We start from the raw sequence: 15261 nt of genomic DNA on the forward strand, positions 1-15261 counted from the left end.
CTCGTGGGTACAGAAGGTTGCGGCGGTGGAATTAGGTTTTTGGCTCCGTATCTGATCGTTTGGGGGTACGTAGGTATATATAGGAGGAAGGAGTACGTCGGTGGAGCAACAGGGGGCCCACGAGGGTGGAGGGCGTGCCCTGGGGGGGTGGGCGCGCCCCCCTACCTCGTGGCCTCCTCCTTTTTTTCTTGACGTAGGGTCCAAGTCTCCTGGATCATAATCTTCCTAAAAATCACGTTCCCGAAGGTTTCATTCCGTTTGGACTCCGTTTGATATTCTTTTTCTGCGAAACTCTGAAATAGGCAAAAAACAACAATTCTGGGCTGGGCCTCCGGTTAATAGGTTAGTCCCAAAAATACTATAAAAGTGGATAATAAAGCCCAATAATGTCCAAAACAGTAGATAATATAGCATGGAGCAATAAAAAATTATAGATACATTGGACCCGCCCCCCTTTGTTGGCATGATTGGCAGATTATTCGCCCGCCTAATTTTAGGCTTCAGGGCGCCCTTTTGCTACAAGAAGTTTCCCGTACAAATTGCCAAGGGACAAGGACAACTATTTGCACGACTAGTCATTGCAGAGATGGCAAAGACAGAAGGATTATAGTTGTTGTCCAGCCCCGCAAGGATTTGTGAGATCAGATCATCTTCGTCCACCTTGTTCCCGATGGTTTCCATCTCATCTGCTATTCTTTTCATCTTGGTGAAGTTTGCAGTCGACGTCATGCCCCCTTCTTTGTATTTGCGAGCAAGGTGCGAAGTTGAATTTCTCAGACACGAGATTGAGACGAAAGCATCACTGTAAGGAGCTTCCAAAGTGATGCAGAAAAGGTGATATGGGAGACTTGAGCGAGGACCTCTCGGGAGAGGGATCCTGATAAATCCAGATTTAGTGCAATGGATTTGATACCTTCTTTGTGCCAGATTTATCCGGCTCCTAGACCTCCACCTCGTTCCGGTGGTGCCGTTGAGGTAACCAAACATCCTTGTGCCTCTGATCTGTGGGGTACCTGAGCTTTCCAGAGAAGGAAATTATCTGGGTGAGGCACTCCGTGACCTGCTAACTCAAGGGATTGGTATATAACAGGAGAGATTTACGGAGGTCGGTTCAAGTTGTGCGAGACTTGATCCCTACGATAACTTATAAGAGATGGGATCAATTTGTACAACAACATGAACCGGATTACATCAATTCCAAGATGAATACAACAACGTACACACATAGAAATACCGTATAGGTATTTCAACATCACATTTGCAACACTTTGAACATTTGTATGTTGTAGGATGAGATTATCCAACATAGGTATCGGTAAATGGCCAAGTTGTAGTATAAATATTTGGCCTTCAACATTATTAGAATGTGTTGGAAAGCAACGACAAGTGGAAATCAAGGAATGATGACGCTGCTCCAATGCATGGGAAGTCATGGAACATTTTTCTTCCAAGATGGACGACGGTGAGGAAGATGGTGGTGATGGAGAGGAAAGTGTACCTAGAAGTCCCACTCCATCATCTAGGATGGGTTGGCTTAATGGAAGGAAGGTGTCAATGGAGATGCTCAAGAGATAAGGAGAGGTTGAGGCGATGAAAAATAAGATCGATGAGTTTATGAAGTCGGGGAATAAGTTACTGGATATACGACCCTTAGCTCGTTTGGGTGCAGTGTAATTAATGATTTAATTTGTTATGGCTTATCTTCCTATTATTCACTTGTTTCTTTCTTTCTACCACTAGGCCACAAGATTAAGATGCAAATATAATCCTTAATCCGATTAAATGCAATACAGAAGTAAGAGACAATGCACTTTGATAATTATCTAAAAAAATCCACTATCTATGACATGTCAAGTTAAGAGCCAGTACATTAGAGTTAGTGTCGGTGCTACATGTTGTATATGATGTCAAGTGACATCACAAAAGTTGGATTAGCAGCACTAATACACCTACGTTTTATAGTAGTTTGCCTACGTATATGCATGTGTACAGTGAACATATCCAGTGATACGGATGTTTCCCATGCTACGGTGCAATGACAACCAATGGATTCATATCGGACGAACAGGATTGGTGTGGAAGCACCCTGTATATAATGTTTAGGAACCACCCTGAGAAAGTGAAATATTGCGAAGGGATGTTCTAGTCCGTGGCACATTTATATCTGCATTCTTATATTTGGTCTTCTTCTCATTCCAGGTCCTTTCCCATTCTTAGTTCCTTCTACCAAATCGCTTTCCTTTGGAAACATGGAAGACGAGGAAGAGCAACCAATCAAGTGCGGTGCGCAAAAAGCACATGTACAATTTGAGCTACCTATTTCTGTTTTAGTCCAAGTTGGTGTTCATTTCTCCTTTTGTTTCTCAATCTTGCTCCTCAATGTCCATGTTACTCAAATGAAGGCGTGCATGCAACATAGATTTCAAATTCACATATCATGTAGTTGCTCCACTTGATGCGGTGATAGACCACGAGGACCTATGCGGGGACTGTGATATTGCTGCTGAATCTGTTTTGTCCAGGGCTAGTAGGGATGCCTCTAGATTTTTCTGTTTTCATCTAATTTTGGCCAATTTTTGGGTGTCGTTGGTATTCATGCCATAGAGTAGAAAAAATCTGAGAAGTGAAGCATCTTTTAAGAGGCTGTATAGAAAAGAACACCAGACGTTGCATCCTATTCCTATCCCTTCATTTATGCTTTGACGGGTGCCATTGTTCCGTGGCATGGTAGCATGGGCAGGTCGGTAGCACCTGATATGCTATCCACATGCACATAGCTTTGACATCACTTGCTTTGACTCCTAGTAGCACCGCCACTGCATTAGAGTGATTCAAATCGTGCGGTGTAAGGGACACGTGGAAGGCAAACGAGGCGTCCGACGCCAACGAGTTATCAGCCGGCTGGAACGAACATGTGCAATTATCTCAAATGGAAATGGCGCTGTAAAAAAGAAAACCTCCCCCGGGGGCTCGCGCGGATTCCAAGGCACCCTGCGGACTAGGAGCGGCGGCCGCCGGAGCCCGCGGGGGGGAGCCTGGTAGGGCCGGAAGGGGGAGCTTTGCTCTGAAGCAGACGAGGTTGAGGTGCTGCTGCGCCCGTGATGGAGGCAGAGGAGTCGATGTTGATTCGGTGGTGGGATCGATTGGGTGTGCAGGGGACCGCGACACTCCTTCAGGTAGTCCGTACTCAAATCTGCAGAATCTGGCGGAAGTGGATGCCTGTTCTCAGAGTTCATTAGCTAGTGTCGATTCTACCAGCATTAGTCTTATGCTACTGTTTCGAATTCTCAGGGCTATAATCTCAAAAGAAAAAAACTCAGGGCTATGATGAAATCATGTTTGCTGCTCCAAAATTATCGCTTTTATAACAAAACAATTTGAGACACAATAGCTTTCCACCCTGTTAGTTGTTGAAATAAGATAGTAACTGAATTTGAGACACCTCAACAATTGAAAATGTGAATACATTCAGCCAGATAGCAGCACCCTGTTAGTCGTTGAAATGCGAGTTCCTTCTTCTTCTTTAAGGTTCATTAAGGCTCTATTTTCCAAGTGCTACAATGATATTTAAACTGCCAAAACGTCTTACATTTGTTTACAGAGGGAGTACTTGTGAACGAGCAATTCGTATGCTGAACACAAACACAGCGCATCACCATTCACAAATCTTGATTATACTACCAGTTTCCAAAGCTAGTTTTCACTGGAAATTTGTTAAGTTTCCCACAATATTCTTCGGAACTATATAAGCCAAGTCATCTTTTTGGCCATGTTAGTCGGTAATGGGCTTTTCGAAGGGAACATGTATCAACTGAACCAAAGATAGACAATCTTGCATAAAAATATTTGAACTTTTGGCAATTTTACAAAATTACAACGGGCCCTTCTCTGATAGTTACAGTATACAGTATATATACATAATTGAACTGCTGATCTAAGAAATATGTTAATTGCATGAGAAACGGATACCAAATATTTGTGCCTCTAAACTTACTTTCCTGTGTTCCCTACTGCCAAGCCAACACTCTATTAGCTATGGCGATCTGAAGCTGTTTTCAGATAGCCTCTCTATCTTCTTTGGAAGTTCAAGACTTTGATAGAGAAGGCAAAAACGAAAGCGAAGAGAACAGTGAATCCTACAACACCGACAGCCATAAAACCTACGTAATCATGCCTGAATCCAAAGAATCTGTGGATGAAAGCGTTCACTTGTTCCCCATCCTCCAGCCTAACGTCTGCGATGTCTCCATATTGTGAGGCAACAAGCCCGTAGAGTGTCCATGCCACCGGGCATGCCCATGAGTACCACCTCCACCATATTGGTATCCTCTGCAAGCCAGACAAGACACATATAGTTTAGCATCGACAGTATGGAGAAAATGTAGAGGTTGGTTCACTGCAAATAAACCAGTCATAGGACACTTACTGATCGGGGGACTAGGAAGCCGGCAAAGATATTCCATACCGCATAGAATGCAGTTGCCACTATGGCAGCAATGTCACTGTTTGGCGTCATAGCGACCGCCATCATCCCATAAAATGTGAAGTACAGGAAAGTGAAGAACATGAAGAACATGTACCAGAAGAATTTCATAAATGCCCAGTCCAAGCCAATCAAGCTGTAAACAATCAGACCATAAATAATGGTCTGCAGGAAGACGTGTGGGATCTCAATGAAAACCTGTTGAATGGTTAAATCATTATATTTTATTTTAAAAAAATGTTGAAGGAAGAAAAGTGCTATCTTTTCTTTCAAATCTTCTGGGACGAGCAATACCTGTGCAAAAGCATAGGGTAGAGCAGAGTACATCCCAGCAGCCTTTTCTCGGTAAAAAACTGTTCGCTCGACGTCGACAATAGGTTGAACGCATTGGCCATTCTGAATTCCAATGAAAATAACTGCTGCGTACATGGAACCCAAAGAATTGAACAGGTCTTGTCTCTTGCCGCTGAAAGGAAAGATGAAGTACAAATAAGTTTCTTTCTCACGCTGTGTCATTATGTATCAGTGTCTCATCTGGAGTTGTTAGCGAAGGTACTTACACTTTCTGTCCTAGGTTCAAAAAGATGGTGCCAAAGATGAGGGCGATAACCGTCGTGAAGAAGATTCTAGTTGCAGTGTATGATGGATTTCTCCAATATGACTTGTGCTGCTTCCACAGGCAAGCAACACATTGTGTGAAGAAGGACTGCGCGTACTGTTTTGAGAAGTACAGGTCCGTCGATCCAGGTGGAGGTGTGCTTAGTTCACTTATCAAAGCTTTGTTCCTCCTGATGATGCATTTGAATCAGTGAAATGATGGAGAAGTATACAAACATACAGAAACAACGCTCTGAGACTGCAACATACCGGTATAGGTCAGAATTCATGTATACTTCGGCAAAGTTGAGACCCAAGGCATCTTCCTGAGCTAGGGTGGTCACTTCTAACATCCAGGTTGCAGGGTTGTATCCATCCTTGATTTTCTTCACACCTTGTATGCCCTGCATTTGGGGCACCAAGCAAGGTTCATCATGCATGCTATAAATTGGAAATCGGTTGCTCTATCCAATAGATCAGTAAGGAGCCTCACCTCAAAGTAATCGATCAGATGGCATGAGTTGTGTCCCAAGGGGCCGACATAAATTTCTTCTCCTCCCCGTTTCATCAGGAACAACTGTAAATATTCAAGAATAACAAGTGAGTTCTCACATGAGACAATCAATACTTCTACAGATCACACAATTTCCTTGTCCTTGCTGCAATTTACCTCATCAAAAGCTTCAAATATGTCGATGCTGGGCTGGTGGATGGTACAGACAACTGTTCTTCCTGTGTCTACTGTGTTTCTGACCGCCCTCATCACGATGGCAGCTGCCCTTGCGTCCAGTCCAGAAGTTGGTTCATCCATGAATATGATGGAGGGGTTGGCAACAAGCTCAACAGCAATGGTGAGCCTTTTACGCTGTTCGGTGGATAAACCATTCACTCCTGGCAGTCCCACCAATGCTCCCCTCAATGATGTCAGCTCGACGAGATCCATGACTTGTTCCACAAACATCTGAATTCATAAAATGGATCAGTTCAGTACTCCAGAGATCAGTTGCAGTGTGTATTTTACGATGAGCTACTTATGAACTAGCAGAACAAAGGTCATTCAACTTACCTGTCTTGCTTCTGAGTCTACATCAGGGGACAATCGGAGCCACGCCGAGTACACGAGGGATTCATAAACGGTGACATGTGGAGAATGTATATCATTCTGCTCACAGTAACCAGCAATCCGGGCAAAAGTTTCTTGGTTCTTCGGGTATCCAGAGATGTTGATGTCTCCTTCAATGTAACCGCCAGTTTTCCGTCCCGCCAACACATCCATCAGAGTGGTCTTTCCCGCCCCGCTGACGCCCATCAATGCTGTAAGAACTCCTGGCCTGAAAGCTCCGCTTACACCTTTCAGGAGCACTAGCCGGTCTTCAGTAATACCTTTGTCTTTCATTTCCTGTCAAAGATTTGTGCATCACAATTAGTATCTGTCATTAGTACCAGCTGCCGCTGCGTTGAACCCGGGATAGAACTTCTTGGTTATGCTTACCTGAGGCATGTCCACAGAATATCTGATATTGTCGAATGTGATTGACAAGGGAGTAAATGGAAGTGCCATTCCCCTCTCCCTGGTGTCAGCGCCAGTGATTTCTCCTCCTCCTGCATTTGTTACACTTGTCACAATGATGCAGCGGTGGAAATGCGTTCCTTGATGCAGTCTATGCAAGAATTTCTACTGACCATTGGAAGGTGAATTCTCGGAATCGTTTCCAAGAAGCAGCAACTCTACATTTTCTCCGGTGCGGTTCACATGCTTCTCCATCAGTTCCTCTTCAGAAACAACATTTTGGCCCTTTCCAAGTGCTGTGGATAGAAGAAGGATGTCAGCGCCAACGTAAGATGTTAACGATGCGCGAATCAATGCATTTTACGGCTGGTGAGAAGGTACTCACGGTCAAGCAAGTCGAGGAACACAATGAAGAGTACATTGAAGAGCATGATGTACCCAAGTAAGGCACCAACACCGATCCAGTACCAGTTTGGGTCGACAAAGATGCCGCGCGACTTCAAGACTTGTACGCCAAGCGTGTCATTGCTGTCTGTCGGATCAACAACCTGTGCAAAGATTGGCATTTTTATAAATTATCTGTCTGAAAGTCGACTGGTCAAGGGTCCAGGAGACGCTGCATTACCATCCTCCAACTATGCCCAAGGAACTCGTTCACCGCTATGGCGTTCTGGGCATACATCAGAGGGGAGCACCAGTAGCCCCAAATCCACCATGCCTTGATGTTATCTGCAGAAATAGAACTCGGCATGATGTTCTTGACAGTTGACTACATGAACAGATGCTGAATAGAGGGAGATTCGACATACCTCTAGCTATCAAGAAGCCACCAAGAACCAGAAGAACAAGCTGAGCAAACGACCCAAACGTGTCTGCAACAACCATATCCCTTCCTAATGCAGCAAGAACCCGGAAGAGACCCGATGCCATCTGGCTGATCAGCACAAGCAGCAGGTAATGGCGGAAGAACCTTTCGATGTTTGGATCGAAGCCGATGACATAGTAAGTCATGCAGATCCATACGGCACACTCCAGAAATGATATCGGGATCTTGAGCAGCCATGTAGGCAATCCATACGCCCATGATGGATAGAAGAGCAGGTCCCTCTGCTTGTAGAATATGGGCAGCTTTGCAATGCTCATGGCGAGCTCGGCGAATGCATTGAATAAATGCGTGACCAGGCCGAGGAACATCGCGCCCATGTAGATCACTCCATCCTCGACTGAGTTCCGGTGCATCTCCGTACGCAAGAAGACAGTCATTGCGATGGTCCCAAGGATTATGAGCTGGTACAAACACGTAACATTCATCAGACTTCACTATCCGAGTTCAAAATTGAGGAAGATTTCAACAAGCAGGATGCAAACCTGGACTATCTTAAAGATGTAAACAAACGAGTTCCTCTTCATCAGCAGCCACTCCCTAGAGACGCATGCCTTAAGAAGCTCCATCTTGCTGATACCGAACTTGGAAGTAGTGAGCGCAGCAGGGTGGTTCCTGGTTCGATCAAACGGCACCCTGAGCTCTGAGCCCATCTTGCGGCCAACATGGAATGCTTTGAATGCCTCCGTGAAGTCGTTGACCGAGATGTATCGGTATGGCTCGTCATTTCGGCACCAGTACTGGTGCTGATCCTTCCTAGATGTTACCTGTGCATTCACAATGAAAAATGTCAAGTTTGAGTTCCTAGTCCTAACATGTAGCATAGGGAGTTTCTTTCAAAAAAAAAAATGCAGCACAGAGAACTCCTGTGTATCACATACTTCTTGCAAGAAGTCTGCAACGCCTTTCCTCTCAGGGCATCTGAATCCGACGGCCTCAAAGAACTCAAGGACACTTTCTCGAGGACCCTGGTACACGATTTTCCCCTCGGTGAGCAGAACAATGTCATCAAAGAGCTCGTATGTTTCAGGCGCGGGCTGAAGCAACGCGATTAACGCCGTGCCACCAAGGATGTGGACAGATTGCCTGAGGGAGTTGATGATCTGGTACGTTGTGGAGCTGTCCAGACCAGTGGAGATTTCATCCATAAACAGTGCCTTTGCTGGCCCGACAAGCATCTCGCCTATTTAAATTTCAATGATTTTAGAGATCTGATTTCACTGTCATGATCAAAAGGGCATCATTATGCGCATTTATTTCCTTCACTGCATATTGCATATACCTGTGGTGACACGCTTCTTTTGTCCTCCTGAGATGCCTCTGATCATACCGTCGCCAACCATTGTATCTGCACATATTTCCAGACCCAAAATCTGCACGACGGAGGCAAGTGTGTCAGGGGCATATGCACTTGTTTGGCTTATTTTTCATGTTATGTATGGTGCTCACTTTGAGGATGTAATCTGTGATCACGCTCTCTTGACCTTCCACAGAGATGGCCTGTTTGGACAGAGGAGCAGAATAACTTAGTAATTCTAGTTTATTTCGATTCTCTTCAAAAAGGCAAATATCGTTACTTCTAAATAAGCTGGGGTTTTGATCCGTATGGAATAACAGCTCACCTTCATGTAGACATCAATGTCAGGATCTGGCTTGATGTTGGCTTCTTTCTCCCTTCTTGAGAGTTCAGTAAGCATGTCTGCAATTTGAAACCACGATAAGAATCACTGTACAATTTGTGAATAGCTAGATATCCTTTTTCCAGCTCCCATGTCACCTACCGTAACGGGTTCCGACTCCTTGACATCTCGCAGAGAAGGCCAGCGTCTCCCTCACCGTCATTTCACCGATGTGAAGATCATGCTGCCCGATGTACGCTGATGTCCTCTGGGGGACAAATTCATGCATGTCATGCCCGTTGTAAGTCACTCTCCCTGACACCTGAACATTTCCAATTTTAAATTCATCATGTTACAGCTTACATCTCTATATCTTCCCTGATCATACTGCAAATTTCTGTATCCGAACGAAAAAACAGAGTACTCAAAATCACGAAAGGATGTGAAGATGTGGTACCTTGAGAGTTGAGTCCAGCTTCCCTGCCAGTGCCAGGAGTAGGCTAGTTTTTCCAGACCCAGGGGGGCCAAGCAACAAGGACATCCTGAAGAAACTCCACAAGATTATGGAAAGAACTGTGAGATGATGCAAAACAAACAGGTCCGTGATCTCTCGCTCACCTGCCGGGCCTTACGATTCCGCTGATGTCATGGATGATAGAGATGGGCCTCTTCCCGCTTGACACGATGCGCAGAGCACTCAGCACATTCTGAAGGATTCAAACAAACAAGGATCAGAAGCTGGAGTTGGAACCACTCAGCGTGAACTTTGTTCGGTTCTCCCATTCCATGAGTGAAGGATCATGAAGCTGCTGTGCCGAAGAATAAGATGCATACCATGATTTTGTTGGAGAAGAAGTTGATGAACGTCGGGATTCCCCGGTTGCCGACGTAGGCCTCGGCGTCGATGTTGAGGTTCTGGAACCGCACCTCGATCGTCGGGTTCTCGATCCCAACCCTGCCAAGCACATCAAACATCAGCGCCCGTCGTGCCGGGAGAGAGAAATGGATGAACAGAGCTACGGAAGCGAGGTGATGAATTGAGCCGAGACGCACCGCTCCATCCGGTCGCGGAGCTTGAGGAGGAAGCGCTCGTTGTCCTCCTCGGCGGTGCGTATGAGGCGCTCGATGAGGTTCTTCCTCTCGTTGAGGCCGAGCCCCTGGATGTCCACCTCCTGCCCGGCGCCGCCGACGCCGGCGACGGCGCCGGGGAGCAGGATGCCCTTGCGCATGCGGTCGTACGTGGGGAGCTTCTCGATGGCCGCCCAGCGCAGCGCCTCCTCGTCGTCCTCCTCCCTGGCCGACCGCCCGAAGGCGTCGCTCCTCCCCGACGCCCCACGCCAGGACGACGCCGTCCGCCGCACGCCGCTCCCGCCCCCCGCCGAGCTTCCCATCCTCACGATCTCCATCGGCCCCTCCTCCTCCTCCTTCAGCCGCTAGCCGCCGTTGTTCGTGCTGCTAGCTGCCTTTATTCTTGCTTTGCTGATGCTCTCGTGGAAGATGCGTACGAGAGGGTTGGAAATGGCTTCGTCAGTGGCTGATGACTGACTGACTGACGGACTGTCTGAGGAGAAGGTGCCGGGGCACGAGCTATATATGCCCGCGCTCCCGCGCCGTCGGCTTGCCGGCGAACACGCGGTTTAGTGGCGCGATTAGGGCGTCGTGATCGAGAGTACGACTACGTACCAGGGTGGCGGGCGTGGAATCGCATGGGTCCTTGTCGTTCGGCTCTACTGCTCTCTAGTCGGACTAGGCTCGAGCGTGCATGGTTTGACCCGCCCAGCGCCCCAGCGCATGAACGGCTTGACCCGTTCAGGTCGCCTCTGTCGGACGGACGCTGCCGTCCAGCCCGGACGCGGCGGGCGCCCGTGGCCGTCCATCGGTGGATCGGAGGGATTACGTACGGAGATCAGGGAACTGGACTTTCAAGCCGGCGGGCCGGCCGGCCGTGTGGCGGTGGCTGCAGGTAAACGTCGGTTAGGGGATGCTTGTTTGTGACGTTGGCTAGCCACTCTCTTGATTTCACATTACTAGAACGAAATGATTCTCAAACATGCATTGTGACGAAAATTAATTCTCTGGATCAAAATTAATTTTCACAAAAATGACCCTCACACTATTCATGTAGACGATGATGTAGCTACTAGCTAGTTGCTTTACTAGGTTTCTGTCGTCAACTTGGCTCCTTCCCTTTTAAGAATTTGGGTGTGCCCCTTCCATTTTATAAAAAAAAACTTAGAAAGGAGACATACAACCTATTATTGACAGAATTATTGAAGACATCTCTGGTTGGTTAGACAGAATCTTTCCTATATGGGTAAACTTATCCTCCTCGGCACGTGCATTGCTAGTATTCCTACTTACCTTATGTCTATCATGAAGTTTTGTAAGTGGGCCATTGATGCCATCACTTCCCAAATGACTCATTTCTTCTTGGGCAACTTGGGCAATGATCATAAGTACCATCTTGCTACTTGGGGTTTAATCTCCAGAAAAAAAGAATTTGGGGGTACGGGTGTCCCTAATCTTAGGGATTTTAATTTGGCAATGTTGGCCTTTTGAAGTAAGAGATTGTTTGATGGTAGACCCAGTGATTGGAAAAAACTTCTGGAATGTAAGTATGTTACTGACAAACCTAACATTTTGTCGGCCAATCCTAGACAGAGGTCTCCCTTTTGGAAAAGTATCTCTTGGGCTTTTGCTTCTGCAAAAAAAAAATACTTTTACAAGTGGAAGATTGGTGATGGGCAAAGTGTCTCCTTTTCGCATAACATTTGACTTGTTGATGTTTCTCTGAAAACCCAATTTTGGGATCTATTTGCAATTTGTCAACAATAAAATGCTTCTGTTGCCCAGGTGTGGGATGGTACTTCTCTTAAGTTATCCTTTAGGAGATGTGTTGATGAAGTGCTCATGGGTCAGTGGTTTGATTTGCTTAATTTGGTCAAAATTGTAACTCTTACTTCTAGTAGTGATGCTCCCCATTTGGTTGCTTGAACCTTTTTGTTCCTACTCAGTTAGATCTCAAAATTGGGTTCCTCTTCTGAACTGAGATGCTATTTGGAAGATTAAGGTTCCTCTAATGTACATGTTTTCTTGTGGCTCATTATTAATAACAAGAGTCCACTCAAGACAACTTGGCTAAACATAGACATGTTGATGATCTGACATGTGTCTTTCGTAATGAGCTAGAATCCATCCATCATCTATTTTTGTGTCTGCATTGTTGCAAAAAGTATTTGGAACGTGATTGCTGATATTCTCAATATCTCAATTCCCAGTTCTTTTGATGACCTAGTTCTTTTCTGGAAACAAAGTAAACACTATGAAGTTGTTAGCATCTTTATTGCTGTTACCTGTGGGGCTTATGGCGTTTTCACAATGATTTTGTCTTCTAGGGTTGAAGGTGGCGAAGTATGAAATGCATCCTGGCTTCGACAGGTGCACTCGTTTGACTTTGGGAGGTGCCCTATGTCGGTGCCCAAGCTACGTGGCTTCTTGAATATCTCCGGCTGCTTGATCGGGAGTTGCTTAGGATAGCTTGGCATTGATCTATCTATCTTAGTCCGAGACTTTAAATTCCTCCATGTTTGTAATAATCTGCCGCAGCTACTTTGTGTTGTGACCGAGAGCTGTAAATGTTTGTGATGTGGGATACTTGGCCTTGGATTTTTTAATAAAAAGTTGGGAACACCTTTGATTAAAAATAATGCACTGTGGCGGGACATTGAGGGGTAACCGAATATTTTATTGTTCTTTCAACAAATTTGAAAAAATATACATACTTGTATAGAATGCAACATATATTTTTTTTTTGGAAAAGGAGAATGACCCCGGCCTCTGCATCTGGGAGATGCATGCGGCCATTTTATTAATTATTCTTAAGGACCTTACAAAGTAGAACAACAATATGCCTGAATCCACCATCTTAGCAACATCTGCCGCTACTCCTATCCAAATGATGAAAGGGTGCAAGCTGGGCCACATACCCAGACCTCTCACCTAAGCTATCTAAAGCCGGAGGCCCCGACCAAGCCATCTGCCGGGTCCGGGGCTCAAACCGGTCCGACGCACTCACATGTGTCGTCGCCGCCATCTTTCACTGGTCCATCTTCAAAGCAGATTGAGGTGACAACATTGGCAGGTCCTCCGCGATCGACGCCACCACGACGCCAAACGACGACCTCTACCTACGTGAGCCTTGGCAGGTCCTCCGCCATTGACGCCACCACGACGCCAGCCGACGACCTCCACCTATGCGAGTCTATCTTCAAGCAACGGACGTAAATCCATGCTAGGATAAGGCCGCACCACCGCCGTCGCCCACCACCCACAAGCGCCACCCAATCCCAAGGTTCCCAAAGCGGAGGCTTCAAGAAGGGAACGGCGCCGTGAGTGCCGCCGCCGCCCAACAAAGTTAGGGCTTTCGCCCGGGAGACCTAGGGGAAGGTGAAGTGAGGAGATCAGTCCATACGGACGCCTCCAAGGAGGGGAACGGCGCCCTCAGGCGTCGCCGTCGGCGCGGCCGGTCATGGCCGGCCAGGGATTTCGCCCGAACTAGATCCCCGCCACCAGCAGCGCCTCCTATACAGAACCGGCGACCAAGAGGAAGCGCGGCCCGACCAGGCTGCCCCGCACGCCGAACAGGGGAGGAGGCGAGGCGCTGCTTGAGAAGGTCGCAAATGCACGTGTTGCAAATGCAATTGGAATTGCATTCTACTCCATTGGTCAGCGGCTCGTCGTTGCCGCGACGGACCGGCTCGCTCACACCACGTCCTGTCCCGTCATGCATCCTGGTTCCGTCGCTAGGAAGTAAGTAGTGCGCGCGTACGTACGAGGAGTCTAGCAGGCCACGTCTCCACTGCCGTCCCCCTCGGTGCACCGCGCCGCGTCAACAGTTCACGAGCGGCCGGTCAACAAGGGCCTGCGCTTCTCGACGCCACGAACAGGACAATCAGGGCGGCTGACGGATCGGCACCATTTGTTGTACGTATGCATGGTACGCCAAGGTAGATCAAGTCACGGCGCCTCCGGTCTAGTCAAGGATGGATAGCCCGCCGGCTGTCGGATAATTGGATTGTAGTGCTGTGCTGCTGCAGCTGGTGTGATTCTTCGAACGAGAATGGTACACAGAGATATACGGGTACTGGTTGCAGTGGACCTCGACGGTCATTTTGCTTGACGAGGGACCTTCTCTCTCCCGCCTGCCAGACTTGTACTGCTCGTACTACTATCATCCTCGTTTACTTACTTCCGCCGAGAAATGATTTATTTTTTTGGCGGGGAGAGAAATGATATTGCATGGGAAATGATATAAATATATACTGGAGTACCATGAATTGATCCACCGATCAGTGTTGTGTTTGAGATCCGTGCTCACGTTTTCTAGGTTTGGCATATTGTAAACCATAGAAGACAGAACATAAGAGGGCCGATGTTTTCTAACCTTTCGTCGTGTACCAGTAAGTTCAGTCTCAAACAAATGCATTTGTTTTTGTTGGTACACTTTAAAATAATAAAACTTTGTGTACCCGGAAACAAGATTAATTTTATCAAAAATTAAAAATATAGCACAGAAACTCAAATTAAAGGCGAATTGTAGATACATGCATGGTAAAAGAATCATTATTCCTTTTGCTATGTCTTTCACTCCATCGCTAATGAGAACATCTCTCCCACAGCTACACCCAAAGGTCATGCTACCACACCTGCTCAAGTACAAGAAAGACACACAACGTTCGGACCCAAATACACCACTCGATCGGATCCCTCAAACTCATCTCAAACGTCTGTGTTGTCCGATACCCTTCATATACGATTGGGACGGTCCGGACGCAATGACCATGTACGATCTGACGCACTCTAGCCACCTTGACACCAAAAAAATCCCACCCAGACCAAACCCTAACCACTTTCGCTTTCACTTTCCTCAACCTCCTCGTCCACTCCCCTTCCAATGTCCTCTCCCCGTCCGCTCCTCCCCCCCCATCGCCTGAGCATGGCCGGATCCGGTAGCAGGTCCTCGTCTGAAATTGACCCGGTTGACTGAGACACCTTCACGACAGAGTCGAAGGGGGAGCTCGCAGTCAGGGTTGCCATCGACCGGCCGTGAGTGGGTAGGGGTGGCTTCTCCTCCTCGTCTTGCTCGTCCTCTACACATTCCTTGGTTGCC

The 15261-nt window shown here is 47.0% G+C and overlaps 1 protein-coding gene, 1 long non-coding RNA gene and 1 pseudogene across 2 annotated transcripts; 1 reads left to right on the forward strand and 2 right to left on the reverse strand.

The window, feature by feature from the left end:
- Positions 1-579: 579 nt before the first annotated feature.
- On the reverse strand, positions 580-663 carry LOC123146602 (uncharacterized; annotated as a pseudogene).
- Positions 664-2944: 2281 nt separating this feature from the next.
- Positions 2945-12769, forward strand: LOC123144339 (uncharacterized). Its single transcript, XR_006471382.1, has 3 exons — positions 2945-3176; positions 9288-9393; positions 12488-12769. It is a non-coding gene; the product is annotated as an uncharacterized lncRNA (long non-coding RNA).
- LOC123144338 (ABC transporter G family member 39) lies at positions 3813-10832 on the reverse strand. Its single transcript, XM_044563440.1, has 23 exons — positions 10146-10832; positions 9927-10047; positions 9711-9799; positions 9550-9634; positions 9255-9414; positions 9096-9172; positions 8923-8973; positions 8756-8846; positions 8355-8656; positions 7959-8240; positions 7400-7877; positions 7216-7319; positions 6976-7138; positions 6764-6886; positions 6573-6682; positions 6147-6479; positions 5751-6041; positions 5574-5657; positions 5351-5484; positions 5044-5271; positions 4778-4949; positions 4427-4681; positions 3813-4329 (listed from the first exon to the last, which is right to left on the reverse strand). Exons 1-23 carry the CDS (start codon positions 10496-10498, stop codon positions 4069-4071), a joined length of 4347 nt encoding a protein of 1448 aa, XP_044419375.1. The 5' UTR covers positions 10499-10832; the 3' UTR covers positions 3813-4068.
- Positions 12770-15261: the final 2492 nt, after the last annotated feature.

This window comes from Triticum aestivum, chromosome 6D, assembly GCF_018294505.1.
Source record: "Triticum aestivum cultivar Chinese Spring chromosome 6D, IWGSC CS RefSeq v2.1, whole genome shotgun sequence".
Taxonomy (NCBI): Eukaryota; Viridiplantae; Streptophyta; class Magnoliopsida; order Poales; family Poaceae; genus Triticum; species Triticum aestivum.

Excerpts from the sequence above, each read along its gene's own strand:
- LOC123144338 (XM_044563440.1), bottom strand. The coding sequence starts at position 10,498 with ATGGAGATCGTGAGGATGGGAAGCTCGGCGGGGGGCGGGAGCGGCGTG. Across the intron at positions 9,415-9,549 it reads AGCTGGACTCAACTCTCAAG|GTGTCAGGGAGAGTGACTTA; the intron begins GTACCACATCTT and ends GGAAATGTTCAG. Across the intron at positions 7,320-7,399 it reads TGGCTTCTTGATAGCTAGAG|ATAACATCAAGGCATGGTGG; the intron begins GTATGTCGAATC and ends CTATTTCTGCAG.